Here is a 15,415-nt window from a genome sequence, read left to right as displayed (position 1 = left end):
ACAAATGCCAGCCCAGGTAATCACCTCATAGAGGGAGCGTGCTATGCTGCCACATGGGTTGGACGCTGCAAACCTCAGTGCCCTGCACAGGGTACGGAGACTGTAGTGAGGTCTGTGGCCAGTTCCATCCACCAGTTTGGTTTCTGCTTCCTTTCTCACAGACAAATAGAAGCTGCAAAAATAAAGTTACATAGAGCTGTTACTGATCAGACCACTGCTCCAAGGAATCAAACAAGGAATCAAACCCCAAGTATGAACACTTCAGTTTATCCCCAACTGTTACTTTTCTCAAAAGCTCTGGGTTACGAAAGCCATGCCAAGCTCTGCCATCTGTACAGTCAGTGAAGCACAGCAACTGAGTATTTTTAGAGCCATATTTCTGACAGAGCTCAATATACAGAGAGTGACTATAAACTCCAGATACTCTAAACATGAGATAGCTCACCTTACACTAGGGGAAAGAAAGATAACCCTAGACAAACACACAAGACTTTCTTCAGAATTATCTACAGTAGCAAATCATTGTAGTCCCTCAGACGTGAAAGAGAACTGAAACAACAATGCTATTTAACTGCTGTCACCAAAATAACAATTCTGAATTAAAAAAATTTAAAATCTCCTTCCCACAAATACAGAAACCTGCAGAATTAAGAAGATGGATGTCTATACTCTTCTGTTTCCTACAGCTATGCTAACTGCTGCATGGGGAGCATTATAGTGCTTCCCAAAGCAGTCTAACCACAGACTACTGTCACATACTTACTTTGTGTGACCTATTTCATCAAGAATTTTAAAAGATTACAGTCAACTTACTTCACAATTCCTTGTAATGTATTTTTGTTCACGTTCAAGCTTCTTAGATAATCCATTATAAGAATTTGCAAGTCTCCTTCATTTTTCAATTCTTCTACATAAAGTTCAGTAAACCTGCAAGAATCAAATCAATCTGTAACACTTAAGACACCTGACCATACTGAAAAATCATGTTATATATAAATCTCATGGCATATAACATTTTAAAATTTTAAGTAACAGAATACTGGTTGTTAAAGCTGCAGACCTATGGACTGTCAAACCTACAGACAGACTCAAGAGTCAGAGCAGTTGAAAAATAAGGTATTACTAATACTTTCAAGTAATTTATCTGAATTAGTTTAACATTTTAGACTGATAGTGAACAGTGTGACTTAAATTACAATTTTAAACAATTTGCAATAGATACTCAAATGTTACAGCCTAAACAATGAAGTACTAACACAGCAGTAGCTATTTTTGACAAATAGTAGTAGGCATTTTTGACAAATAGAAATATAAATTCATTTAAACTTAGCAAGTTATGCTGATGCTGAAATCTCTTTTCTTCTGTATTACACTCATTTTCTTTCCTTTCACTATTCTGCAAGAGAGCCAAGAGCAATAAAACCTTGCTTGGCCACTAATAACTACAAATGATTAGTTACACACAGCTGGTGCATCTCTAGAGTCTTGCCCAGTGTTTATGAATCTGGGAAAGGACTACACATGCAACTTCTGGCACTCATGAGTGAAACTGGATCAAGGAGGAGATGTGTGCATACAGGAATAGGTAATGGTACTGAAGAATGGATTTGCCACAATTCCAACTGCCTTGCCACAACTTAAATGCTTTGAGACCACATATCAAACATTTTGAGTATCACACATCAGTGTCACCATGCAAAGCACCTTCCTTTTGAGTGAAAGAGACTGGATATGCAGCTTTTTGCAAGGATCATCAAAACTCCTGAGTTAAAAGAAAGGCTGCTAAGAAGACACCAAGCACTTACCTGTCTCTTTCACTCCCATCAGGAACATAATGCTTCTAGCATTATGCTGCAGTACCTGGGAATGCTGCAGTAGCATTCCTAGGTGCTGACAGCTTAAATGTGAAGAGTAATCATTTCCTGCTCCCAATGACAACACTCTACACTCCTGCTAGACTATTTGTTCACAGCTCAGCTACTTTCAAGTATTTTGCTGACTCTATTTCATGTAAAACCTTCACTATACATCTCTCAAAGGTAGTAAATTTAAGTTCACACTTGCATCCTCAGGCTTCAGATTAAGCATTCTTCACTGGTCAATTCCTGAAACTACTTAAACTCTGAAAAAGACAGTGACTATTTTGTCCCAGAATCATTATTTCCTACCTGTTTCTTATTCCTAGAGGAAGATTTCTCTTTCCAACATCTGTAGCAGGATTCATGCATGCAAACAAGCGAAAATCAGGGTGACGGACAAGAGGCTCTAAAGCAAAATGGAAATAAAAAACAAAGTTCAGGATAAACACAGGACATTTATGTGTTAAATATGGTGTATTTGATCTAAGGCAACTTTCTATTGCTGCACTACTACATTTGCTTGAAATTGCCAGCGTCAAGAATTTTCAGAGAATAATCCCATGTGATTTTATCAGAAGTACCTGCATCCTCACAACAGCCACAGGCAAGTGAAACCCTGACTTTTTTGTGTGTAGCAAGATGTTGTAATAACAGAAAACATTTCAAAAATTATGTGAGTCCTAAACTTGGAATTCCTTTTGCCTCTTTCAGAACAATAGCCAATTTTTCTTCCCTGGGCCAGGAAGAAAATCCAGCCTGGGATGCTCACACATTTGCCTCTCTCTAGCTTTTGAGAGCAGCATTCAGCAACTATAGTTTTTTATCTTTACATCTCTAAAAGGAGTCAACTTTCTAGACAGCAGCCCCTACAGTGCTGTTGAGAATACACCAGTGCTTTGGACCTCTTGCAAAGAAGTATGAAATCTACAAAGAGCACATTGCTCTCTTGGGCACACATTCATTTTAATGGTAAATGATCTCCACTTATTTTGAGCCACATAGGATAGGGAACTCAGCTGAATAGCAAGACACAGCATAAGAAAGCATAGAAATAGTACCTGTGTCTCCTCTGTCTAGTAACACCAGTGACCCGGATGATCCTTCCAATAAACCACTCAGGCACTCCAAAGTCTCTGCTGCAGCCAAGTTAATCTCATCCAATAAAATCCACTCTCCTTTTTTTACTGCTTGTGCCAGAGTACCCTAAAAGCAAAATCCATTTGTTAATCATGTTGCCAGGAATGAAGCATCAACCGACGCATTCAGATACTGGAAATACTTGGTGTGCAATCTATGCCTTGATTAGACAAATGGCAATGCCAGACCTTTTACAGCAGTAGCAGTTTTACTGCTCTCTCTCAATAACAGCAATCATTTTGCCAGTGACAGAAGTCACACAGTTATCATACCATTGTATCAGTTACGAGTTAGATTGGCTCAAATACAACAGATTTAAGATCTCTTATTTGGGCCATCTAGCACTATGGTGCATATGCATCACTACCACCACATGAGAAAAAAGTCTATGCAGAGAAATCCAAAGACACAAGCAGTATTATGCTCCTAAGGAATCTGTACCCTACTAATTAACACTATATTAAGTCAGAGGTTCTCCAACTACTCACAAATACATTTTTTTGGAGGACTGGTCAACATCTCACACACTTTTCATGAAATTTGAGAGAATATATTCAGATTATCAGGGTGATAGTAAACAAGCATAAACCTCATGGTTTCTCCTAACCACACTTAATGTCACCAAAATATATTATGGGTTTGAAACATTTAGAAAAATCATTTCTAGATAAACAGCTCAGATTCTTAATATTAAATCCTTCACAGGAATCCCTAGCCAGAAGCAAGACCTACTGGAGACTGATCAAGAAGTTTTTTCTAATCTCCTAGAATTAAAAAGAAGATATGACAAACTGATACTCTTATTGTACCAGTACTAATTCCCGTAATACAGCACTGAAATAATGCTGTTGTGTGCTAGCACAAACCAGTCTCCACTGCCCATCTCACCACTGCTTCCTTGAATCTGCACACTTGATTTCATGGAGTTATGAGAAATCATGGAGTTACATGGCACACAGTTTATTTCACAGCAAGGTTCTTGCCAGGAAGCTACTTATATAATTCTGATTGCAAAGTCTTTTAAATACTTCTCCTTGTTTCTCCTAGCATCAAAATGCAAATATCTAAATACCTCAACAAATGCAAAGAGAAGGGCATTTTCTGTCATTTTCATCTGTTGATGAGCATGGTTCAGTTTAAGACCAAATGCCTCCCACTTTTCCTTCAGTGGTAAGCCTGCAAGAAAATAAATTTAAGTTTGCACCATGAGAACAACAGAACAAAAAATGTTTGACAACAGTTTTTTACTCAAGTTGTTTCGAGCAGAGAGATACAAAACTAAGCTCAAGCAACAAAAAAAATAAAGTCCTGCAGATGACATAAATAAAAAAATTAATTTAATCTTGTTGTTTTGGTATTGGGCACGTCTGGTTTTTCATTTTTAAATTTAACTGTGCCCCCATGTCAATAGTGCTCAAATAATTTGGTATTCATTCCCAGATGAGGAACAAATACTTATATTGCACTTTGTTCCAGCATGACTGTCACCACTGTCTAATTTCCAGAGACAGAGATATGTCAAAAAAATAAATCCAAATTTATAATCCTTATAATGGAATAGATTAATAATGAACACTTTGGTATCAATAATTAACACACTATTGCTTATCAGATACAACAATATTTACTATAGCACTGATTTCAGTTATTTATTAAAATCACTACCTGAGGTACATACAACATCAAAATTCCTAAAGAAACTGCAAGTTACAGATTTCAGCTTGTCTTTATTTTAGGATTGTCAATTCTTGCAATAAGTGCAAGAATTCTTCCAACTCTCTTTTTTTAATTTATTTTTTACATTTGGAGGCATTTAGTTTAATATCTGCATATTCAGAAGAACCAGCTAAAAGAAGAGTGGAGATAAATTTCATTTATTTAGCCCAAATGGAATGAAAGCTACAACATCACTTTTTCTGCTGGTCTAGAAGCAGAAACAACTCCAAGCAAGGCAAAGTATCAACAGCCCCAAAATGGGTTGTAAAGTATAAAACAAGAAAAACTTATTTGGAGATAAAACCACTCTGGAACAAAATAAAGCACTAGGCCAGTCAGCATCACTAACAAAGGAAACAAGGCAAAAGCAAGATCTTAAAAATAATTCCTACCCTAAAACAGTGATTACTTTGGGTTTGGTTCTGCAATTGTTGTTTTGCTTTGTTTTTTAAAAAGGACGTGTTTGTGAGACATAGGCAGGTTGCAGGGCTGAAAGTGTGAATGCATTCACATAGAAGACTGACACACAAACAAGCAGAACTACTCATCAGCACAGCAAACAAGCACGGAGTGGAGACCAGATGTCAAGGGTACCACAGGGCAGACAATCTCCCCACTCTCAGACATAGCTAACAGCAGAGGTGAGTTGGAAAAAGGAAAACCAAACCAAAACAAAACCCAACCACTGTTTAACACTGTCCAGAATGTCTTGTTGCAATGTTTGCAATTCTCAAAAACAGAAAAAAAAAAAAAGATGTAATATAGAGGGAGGGAAAAAAACCTAAACTTCAAACAAACCCATATTAAAAGAACAAAATTCACCAGTATTTATCTACCTTCTGCATGGTTTAGCACTAAAGTGTGTTTGTTTGACGCATCTGAAGCCTTACCAGAAGCATTTTCTTTTACTTCTTTATTAATAGCAGATTTATGAATATGCTGCATTAGTTTTAGCAGATCATGCCAACGTTTCTGTCTGTAGCAAGTTTGAATGTGTCCCAAGAATGTTTGATTTTTCTTCCTAGAGAACGTCTGAGAGAAGAGTTCTTCAAAAGACTCTCGCAGGGGGAGCCAGATCAGCTTGTTATCCACAGGCTTGTAACTGAAGAGAAGCAAAAGAGTAATTACTTATGTGAGACAGAGTCACCTGTGAACTAAAAAAAGAAAACAAGTCCAAAACTAGTTACTTGAAACAACAATAAGTTGCATGGATGAACCCTTGCTTTGGAAGTTTTTTACTCAACTAACGAACTTAATAGAATTGCACATATTTAAATGCACCATGAGGCAATTTTGTAAAGACAGGAACACCCTGGTAAGCAAAATATTTGTAATATTACCCAACAATCTGTCCAGTGAATATTACATCAGATTTATACTGAACAGCTTAGCCACTTTTGGCTGGACATTGGGCTGTGTTTTTGAATGACTTCATCACACACAGCTCTGCACACAATTCAGTGAAACTGCTCTGCTCTTCAGCAAGGACAAGAAGATTTCTGCATGCAAACATATTTATTAAGACATTTATCCAACTAGGCAACAGATACTGCCCATTTGTTCTGCAGAACAGACTAAAGAGTGGTCAGTAACTCACCCCCCTAAGAGATCTGCTGTGTCACTTTGTTGGTTCATGTTGACAACCCTCAAACGGTGTCCTTAAAACAGAGATAAAAAGTACCATCAACTTGTGGGTTTGGTCATTTGTTGTCTTTGACATTATCTTCATGTAAGTTACAATTTTCACACATTATTTACCTGTAATATGAGCTAGGTACTGGACTGCTGAGGTTTTGCCAGTTCCTGTTTCACCAACCAAGAGCACAGGCTCTCCTTTGACAACACACACTGCAAGCTGTTCAATCAGTACTGCAGATGGCCGTGTGGCAGCAAAGGTATGTTTTGCCCTGGAAAAAGAAAGCAAGTTACTCAAGCTAAGATTTATCAAGGAGCTCATTTCAATTTTGCCTTTATTATTTTTTAAAGGAGTGGTTTGATTTAGGATTTTTTTTTAAGATAGGTCTAAAAAGAAATAGTTCTAAGATACCCTTCTAAGATACTAATTTTTTTCAAGACACAACCTAAAAATTCAGGGTTTCCAAATAACTTCCTGGCCCATGAAGTTACTAACACATACAAAAATCTCCCTCTGCCAAGGCAGAGCCATAGAAATCCTTTTATAACAGCTGTGGATCCACACTCTTTTGAAGACACTCTAGTTCAAAGAAGCTGAAAATCTCCATGCTTTGTCTGCCAGAAGCACGATGCAGACACTCTTAAAAATACATCAAGTAAAACTTAGATTGCAAAGGAAGGAGCTCTCACATTCCTTTCATTACAATGAGAATACCCAACTCAAATTTTCCTTAAACCGTGTGACCTGCAGTCTATTGTATTCCACCACAAAACATTTCAATTCGCATGGAAACTGTAGGATATTCTACCTTTGTACAGTGAGAGCCTGGTTCTGCTTCTTCACAAGATTCACTCTTCCAACAGAGACTTCTTGTTCCCGTATTGAAATTTCCGGTTTATAGAGTTCACAGAAGAACTCCACCTGTGAAAAAAGCATCAGCATTTCCAATACTAATACTACTTATATTGCAGTAAGAACACCCACACCATGCTATCAGTGTTATTTTGCAGCAAGTTAATTTTTTTCTGTATTTTGGAGGTTTTACATAATCATCACCTAGAATAGTGAAGGACCTCAGAATTGTTTTTATCTGTACAAACAACTTTCAACTTAATAACTGGGCAATAGTCTTTGCCACTGTATTTCTACTTCACCTGCTTCCATGGTAGTTCAACTACATCAACTTGAACAATTATTTTAACAATAAACAAACAATCTCCCTTTACAAAAACCCCTTTGTGTAAAGAAGGATATTTTGCCACTTGCAGGGAATAATACATTCCTGTAATGAAATAATGCAAAGAAGGACAAAGAGAAAAACCCACAGAAGCTTCAGGGATCCATCTGTCAATTTAAAGTAACAATAGAGGGAATTTGTTGTGCAGACTTCTATAGACAGAAATAGCTGACAAAGAAGTGACTTAGTTTGATTCTGCCATTTACAGAGCTCCAGAGAGGCAGCTGATTTTGTAAACAGTAAGTACAGAACAAGTAGCAGTAAAGATCATGCTTCTCTTTGATCTCTGTTTTAGAGATTAACATTCACTGTAAACCACCTAAGTAAAAAACACATTCTTTGCTACCCTGTACATCTAGTGGTATCATGTGCTTAGGCAGCTGTGCTGCTCCAGCTGTGAAATCCTTCTTTTGCATCATGAGCCCATGTGCTCAAAACCAGATTGCCTGAAACTTTCAGAGAAAAAACAAATGCAGCTGAATATAAAACACGAGAAAAACAGATCCTGGGATGGAACAGAAACCAAAAAAACCTGTTTGGGATGGAAAGGTGGGCATAATTTAACTAAAAAATAGCGTAACATATTTCAATAATCATAGAAAAATTGCAAGCTATAAAATACTACCAATAAAGATCATGTTAATTGTAGCTCACCATACCTTTTTTTTTGAAATGTTTAGGTAACTTCCAATAACTTTTGCCATTTTCTGTCTGCTCCCTTGGTTGGACAACATGGCTGTGAAACAGTCCAGTGCCTGTCAAGGGGAAAATCAACTTCTTGAAAACTTGTTTTGTATGATTTTATTTGACAAAGTGCCATCTTAATCTAAAGAAACCCTAATCCAATTCGACCATTGTAAATTAAACTATTTCACTGTTCTCTGACTGAATCAAACAACAGAGTTCAAACTGATGCAATAAGAGCTTCTAAACTCTGTAATGTAGTGGGTTTACACCAAAAAGGAAAACTTTTCAATCCCCAGCCACAAAAGCTATTTCAGGACTAAGGGATCAAAATGGAGAATGAAGTAACATAAGACTTCACATCTCAAAACTGCCTCTGACAGATGCACACCCAAAAAGTCCTCAACCTATACTGTAAACTGATGAATAGGTAAGTAGGAAAGTAGCCCCATATTACAAGAAAAAGAAAGGTCTCCACCACACGCAATCCTAGCTTGTATCAGTTACAATTATTTTCCACCATGCAGTTTGTATGACAGCACAAAATTCTTTTAGCGCCTTACTGCAAACAACTTTCCTAGGAGCAAGAAGAGCTTCTGATCAGAGAGATCACAAACATTCCAACTACAGTCCAATTGCTTCAAAACAACACCAAACAAATTCCCATCTCACATTCCCAAAGAGAGCGTTCTGTGAGACGTCGCTAGAACTTGGGACATATTGGATCAATTTCTGCCCCAAGTCTTACCGCACCTCCTGAAAAATATTCACTGCTGTGGTTGAAGAATTACTGTCAAAGTTGTAAGCAATCCTGCTGCACCAGTTCAGTAGGTCTCTAAAAAGAAAAACAAAAAAGATTTGGTACAAAACATGCTAAAATACACAGCACCTTCTTTCATGTTCAACTTAGGTCACGACATCATCTTGTGGCACTTGCATGTGTAGCTCTTGCGCAAGTTGAACATGGGAAGACACAAAGGATGAGAATTCTGAGGAGTAGCTGAGCACAGACCAACATTGCTTTTAAACAGATCATACATACTCCCATTAAATCATAAGGCAACTGTAAAACTCAAAGGTATTAAAGAATCCAGGAAGGTATAAACCCCCCCATTTTTTCAAGATACTGATTCTTTACCAACAACAAGATCTTCCAAAAGGCAAGAAAAGGGAACTTTCTTCTAGAAAAAATACTGACGTTCTTATGCTCCACAAAAATATCAGGTACTACCCACACCTAGCATTTACTAATTCACAAAGCACTACTGGTTGCAGAAATTCCTGATGATTAAAACTGACATTTGGTAGGAAAGGAAGAAATAATTCAGCATCAAACTATATTTCATCACAGAATTTCTGAAATTAACAGTACATTACAGATACAGTTATTTTCAGTCACCTTAAGTTATAATGCTGAGAGTGTTCAGCATGAAATAATCTAGATTATATATTCAGTTACCGAAAATGTTATCTTCTAGCTACTGAGAGAACATTATACAGCACCTTCCAGTTCTTAACTAGTACTGATATCTTGTGTTAACAATAATTAAGAATAATTCATATGGCTTGATGCCAACTAAGCACTGTACATGACAAAACCCACGTGTTCCCCTATGCCTCCCAAAAAGTAAGTATAGCAAATAGGAAGTTTAAATAATCCAGAATGAGTTTCCTTAAATGATATATTAATCATTATTTTAAAAAAAATGTATTTCCCAGTTTTTCACATTTAATTATTCAAGCTAGCACCATTATTTCTAAAAAACTAAGAAAAATAACGAAAATAAACCCTTCTATCTCTGCAGCTAGCTGACTTCCAATAAACATATAAGAAAAGACAACCTTAGAGATAGTTCTCGTCCTTCCAGATTTGGTTTCTTATGTTCTGATCTCGATTCTGATGCTGCTTCTGGCATGTGACTGGAGCCAGCAGCACTGTTTTCTGGTGCTTGGTACTTGTCCCCAGCAAGGTCAATGAAAATGTCTAGCAAGTGATCTGTCACAAGAGCAAGGTTGGGGTATCTCCTTTGGAGGATCTGAAAACAGAAACAAAAAAAAAAAAAATTGAAACAAAACAACAAACCCACCCACATTGGAAATAAACCAACAACACCCCAGATTTTACTGGGAGATGCTTCAATAGATATTATAGCTAGTAAGCTACATAAAACTGCTCTCCTGCAATCTGTTACCTGAAGAAAAGAGAAATTACGACTACTATGATAGCAATTTTGATGCCAAAACCAAACTTTTCCAGTTCAACTCTGCTCTAGATCATTTAATACATTTGTACAAATACCCACAGGAAGAACAAAAAGCACATTCAATCCTATCTGAGCCCAAACCATGACCAGTTTACAACTTTACAACTGGTAACAGAAGTCCTTACCTCCCACCCTTCTTTTATTGACTTCATATTGCATTCAAATTATCTATTCACTGTGCTGACAAAGGCATGTTAAGGGGATAATTTTTCTTTTGTAATTTCCCTTCAGCTCAGTTCTCTCCACTGAAGTTTGCCAACCAAAATATTGCTTCTCAAAATTGCTTTTCACAGATACAGACCAGGAAAACTGGTCCTACCCTGCCAGACAGACTTTTAAGATTAACAAAAAGATCATCAGACTTTTTGTTCAAGGCAAGCAAGTGGGTGTACTACTGTGGAATCTTAGTGCTTAGTTTATGCATTTTTTGTGACTTAAGCTACAAAGTTGCAGAAAAGGAATAAAAATAACGTGGTAAGAAACACAGCTAACACCCAAGTTTTGTTTTTTCATAAGGTTTTGAAAAGTTTTTCTTGCCCCATTCCTAACAATTAGTTGGCAAATGACAAGAAGGGAAAAAACCACACAGATATTAAAGGCCACCTGTAATTGTGCTAGCTGCTGAATGAGTCCAAAGGAGTGAATGAATTCTACTGAAAAAACTGTCTCCTCCATTCTTGAAAATTCAGAACTTTCTCCTTAACTGTTCTACTAGATACTATTCACTACCTTCTCCCTCAGCCAAGGTTCTTTTAGAATTAGATCCTGTTTTGAGCTCTGTATCGCAAGGAGAATCTCCAGAGAATTGGATTTTCATATGAGCCCTAGGCTGTTTTAATCTTCTGAAGAACTAAACAGAGCAAACACCTCCCAGAGATGCTAACAAAAGAAAGATGTTAATAGAAGCAGTTATTTTTAACTGATAACTGACCAACTACTTTTCAGCTCAAAGCTTAGAATGCTAAATTAAACTCAATTTTCTTTTTTGCTATTTCTCTCTGCTTTCAAGTCCCTGTAGGCTAAGAAGCAGCAAAGTAACTTGATTCTTAGACCCACATAAAGCACAATTGTGTCTGTCAAGGCAAGTTCCAGGAATCTTGGTTCAATTCACTACAAATTTTCCTGACAAACTGCCTGTTTACTTTAAAATTGGCAGCACAAAGCTGAAATTGTAAGGGTCTATTGTAGAACTTGAAGATAAAATAAGGATTCAATTAACTACTGAAAAACATTTATTACCCTAAGATGAAACAATTATTCACATGCCACAATGGAGCAACACACCCCCATACCTCCTTGAGCTCTCCTTTGCTCATGTTATCCAGATGTATTTTGGTCCAGTATTTGTCCAGAAGAGCAGCATGGCTGCTTTGCTGCCTGTACCAACCTCCACCACAGCTGAATATCCTAAATCAAAACAGCAATGAAGAAACACAGCATGCTGAGTGTGGCTGAAGAATTCAGCATTTTCAGTGCATTTCTGTGCATCAAAGAGCATGTTACATACAGCTGCTATGGCATAATGCAACAGGCATATATAACACTGTTTGTCACTGTACTGTCATGCACCCCACACCTTGCCTATCCATGCTTTCCAAATTACTTGTTATCACAGTGTTATTCTTCCTGTATGCCAAAATCTCCACTGAGATACTTTCAGAAAGACTTAACTTACTGTCAGTTGTCTATGAGAAGCAACATACAGAATCTTTTTTAAGGGGAGAAACCTGACAGAAGTGGCCTGTGAAGTATCTTAAAGGATCTGTGATCTTATTGCAGAGATGCAGGAAAAGCATCTTCAGCCCTGTCCCCTCCAGTGTTTCACAATTCTTCTTCCTTGTCCTCCAGACTCAGCTCTTTCCATCATACATTTCATTCTCTTTGTTCTTTTACTACAGAAATAACTATTCAGCCATGTGTTTTCACCCACTGTAAGAAGTAGCCTTGCACATGCAAAGCATTAGATTTGGGGTTGTGGTTTGGCTCTTGTTTTCTGGTGGGTTTTCATTAAATTTTTTCTTCTTCATTGTATTGTGTTTTGTTTCAATTGCTAAATACTATTTCCCAGCTGTAAACTGCAACAGATTTACAGAATCTACTCTAACGAGCCTAATGATGATTATAGTTTGCTGCTACACAAACAGTTCACTGATGTGCTGATTTTGGCTGGGACAGAGTTAAATTTCTCCACAGTAGCTGGTGTGGGGTGGGGCTGTGTTTTACATTTGTGACCCAAACATTGCTGATTATACAGGGATGCCTTAGTTACCCCTGAGGAGGACTTCCAGGGAGGCAAGGCCTTTCCTGCTTCTCAGGAAAGCACCAGCACCAACCTAGCAGAGGTGGGTGAGGAAACATAGGGAGTTGGGGATGGGACATGACCAGAGAGCTGATCCCAACTGACCACCAGGATATTCCATATCAGATTCCCAAGTGACCACAAGGATATCCCATATTCTGTATCAGCAGTGCCTAGCATATAAAGCTGTGGGAAGAAGGAGGAAGGGTGGGGATGCTCAGAGTGATAGGGTTTGTCTCTTTGTTTGTGTGGAAAGCTCTTGCTTTACCTAAACTCTATCTCAACCCATGACTTTTCCCACTTTTACTCTTCCAACTCCTGCATCCTGCTGCAGGAAAGTGAGCCAGTGCCTGTATGGTGTTTAGTTGCTGACTGAGGTTAAACCATGACAACCATGCATAAAGAAATAAAAATTCTTATGAAATGAGGCAACCAAAGGAGTTGAATACAGAAGACTCAATTCCAGAAAAAACAGATCAGAAAAACAAATTTACAGAAGTAAGACAAAAGCCTGGAAATTTGTTAAAGGCTTTGAAATAAACTGCAAAACGTTTGAAAACCATATAGCTGCCCATACAGAACCTCCTAACCTTTAACCTTGATACAATATTACATTTTCCTATACAAAAAGTCATTTTGACATCCAAGGCAGGAGCCACTACTACAGTGAAACAATCAGGCAGAGCATATTGTATCTTTTTCTGGTTAGAAAACATTACAAACACCTATATTGAAACTATAACTATTTCATAACTATCGATAATAAACCATTTTCACACATTCCTAATTACTTGGTGATGGGTTGGTTTTGTAGGGCTCCTCCCAGCAAGGTTAATTTCTTTAGCCTTGCTGAAGCTATTTTTCTGTACAAAGACTGGGATTCACCCCAAGGCTGCTTTCAAGTGGAAAAAAAAGAAAAATTCTATGTTTCTATGACTTATATTGCTTGTTACCTGGAAATTGTTAAAATACTCCTATAAAAGTAACTTGTAAGATTACCTTGGACTTAAAAATAGGATACCCGTGTACTCCATCTCATTTAAGTTTACAAACCTACCTCCTAGTTGCAAAAAATTGGAATCCTGGTGCTACTTTTAAACAGTCACCACGACCAGGAATCAGTAACTCTCTTTTCTCCAGAAGTGGGATCAGCACAGAGATCTAGAGAGAAAAAGAAAAATTGTAAAACTTTTTCTTTTTTTCTTTTTTTTTGGTGACACCAACAGACAGCACAACCATCCATACTTATTTCACACTTGAGACGCTGGAGCAATGCCACTGAGCACCATTACATTGCCAGCAACTGCTATTTCCAGAGATACACTTCCAAGTGATGCTAACAGGAATTGCAGAGTTCCCAGCAATTTTAATCAGCAGTGAAAGCCAAAGGTGTAACACTTACTTACCTTTTTTTCTCCTGTATTCAAGTTTAATGATAAGACTATGGAAATGACAGCCATTACACTTTAGGTCCAAATCAAAACTATTTATTTTAAAATTATCAAATTACTTATTAGACACATTCAAATCAGAAGCTGTATTTTGTTTATCTGCCTGAACAAAGATGACCTGTGTTTTAAAGATGTCATTCTCAACCATCAACCTTTTTCAGTGTATACTCTGCTACCCCAGGAGAGTTTAGTACCTGTTTATAAAATCTACCCTTTCCTGGGGAGGGACAGTAATGGTGGTGGAAAGAAAGAAGGGAGGTATGACCACACCAAGCCCTCAGCACTGAGGGAGGCTCACAGAGATCCTTTGATATGGAGAAAGCAGACAGGATGCCTGCAGGGAGGACCTGAAGAAAGGGGTTTGATGGATGCAGGATACAACTCAGGGTATGCTCATCATGAGTGCAGTGAGCTAAATCCACAGAAGCAAGTAAGGGCACGACCTCCTAGCAGAGAACTGTCTGTACATACAAGCTCTATTCAGCTGCTTTTTTAAAATTTCCTATTTCTATACCAAAAAGCCTAGAACCTAATAAACAAACTGACAGGTTATTCAGTCACACAAAGGATGCTTTATGGAACAGATATGAAAGGAAACAACCAGCAGGATGTCCAGCAGGCCTATGCAGCAAAGCATCTCTATCACACCATGCTTGCAAATGACTTGTTATCAGTAGCCATTACTTCAAGAGGCAAGGATGACTGACTAACTAGTTGCTCTGGAGCAAAAAAAACAGGAAATCTGTTCAAACTTACAATGCTTAGTGCAACAGCACATTTTTAATACAAAAGAAATGTCTAAGGAAAAAATGTGGAAGAGAAAAAAGGGCACACAAAAAAAAAAAGTCTTAAGCCTCATTTATTGACAATATTCTGTGGTGTTTAGAGCCACATTTGGTTTCAAACACCAAAACACTATTAAATAGACACATTATCAGTGTCAACTCCAGTTTTCAGAGTGAAATCTGTGATCAGTGTCAGGCTCACGACTACTCTGTAACCAAGACAAAAACTAATGAGGTGTGCAAACACGTGAACCAAGCCAGGTGAATTCTTTCTAAGCCCTCCTATAGCAGCAGCATTTTCAGCGTGCTGCTCCATACACCTGGTGATCAGACTCCTAAAACTGCCA

The 15,415-nt window shown here is 37.7% G+C and overlaps 1 protein-coding gene across 3 annotated transcripts in view; it reads right to left on the bottom strand.

Moving 5' to 3' along the window:
• Positions 1 to 15,415, bottom strand: part of MDN1 (midasin AAA ATPase 1) — a 92,615-nt gene that overhangs the window by 64,377 nt on the left and 12,823 nt on the right. For all 3 annotated transcript variants that reach the window (XM_050972732.1, XM_050972730.1, XM_050972731.1), the window contains exons 8-21: positions 13,890 to 13,993; positions 11,826 to 11,940; positions 10,112 to 10,305; positions 9,023 to 9,104; positions 8,245 to 8,340; positions 7,157 to 7,269; positions 6,471 to 6,619; positions 6,310 to 6,370; positions 5,603 to 5,814; positions 4,069 to 4,172; positions 2,918 to 3,062; positions 2,169 to 2,265; positions 814 to 927; positions 25 to 172 (exon numbers count right to left, since the gene is read on the bottom strand). In XM_050972732.1, the coding sequence (XP_050828689.1) occupies positions 25 to 172; positions 814 to 927; positions 2,169 to 2,265; positions 2,918 to 3,062; positions 4,069 to 4,172; positions 5,603 to 5,814; positions 6,310 to 6,370; positions 6,471 to 6,619; positions 7,157 to 7,269; positions 8,245 to 8,340; positions 9,023 to 9,104; positions 10,112 to 10,305; positions 11,826 to 11,940; positions 13,890 to 13,993 (1,734 nt within the window). The remainder of the gene's footprint in view (positions 1 to 24; positions 173 to 813; positions 928 to 2,168; positions 2,266 to 2,917; positions 3,063 to 4,068; positions 4,173 to 5,602; positions 5,815 to 6,309; positions 6,371 to 6,470; positions 6,620 to 7,156; positions 7,270 to 8,244; positions 8,341 to 9,022; positions 9,105 to 10,111; positions 10,306 to 11,825; positions 11,941 to 13,889; positions 13,994 to 15,415) is intronic.

Source organism: Serinus canaria, chromosome 3 (genome assembly GCF_022539315.1).
Source record: "Serinus canaria isolate serCan28SL12 chromosome 3, serCan2020, whole genome shotgun sequence".
Lineage (NCBI taxonomy): Eukaryota > Metazoa > Chordata > Aves > Passeriformes > Fringillidae > Serinus > Serinus canaria.
The sequence above is the reverse complement of the archived record's forward strand: the minus strand, read 5'-3'. Positions and strand labels throughout refer to the sequence as shown.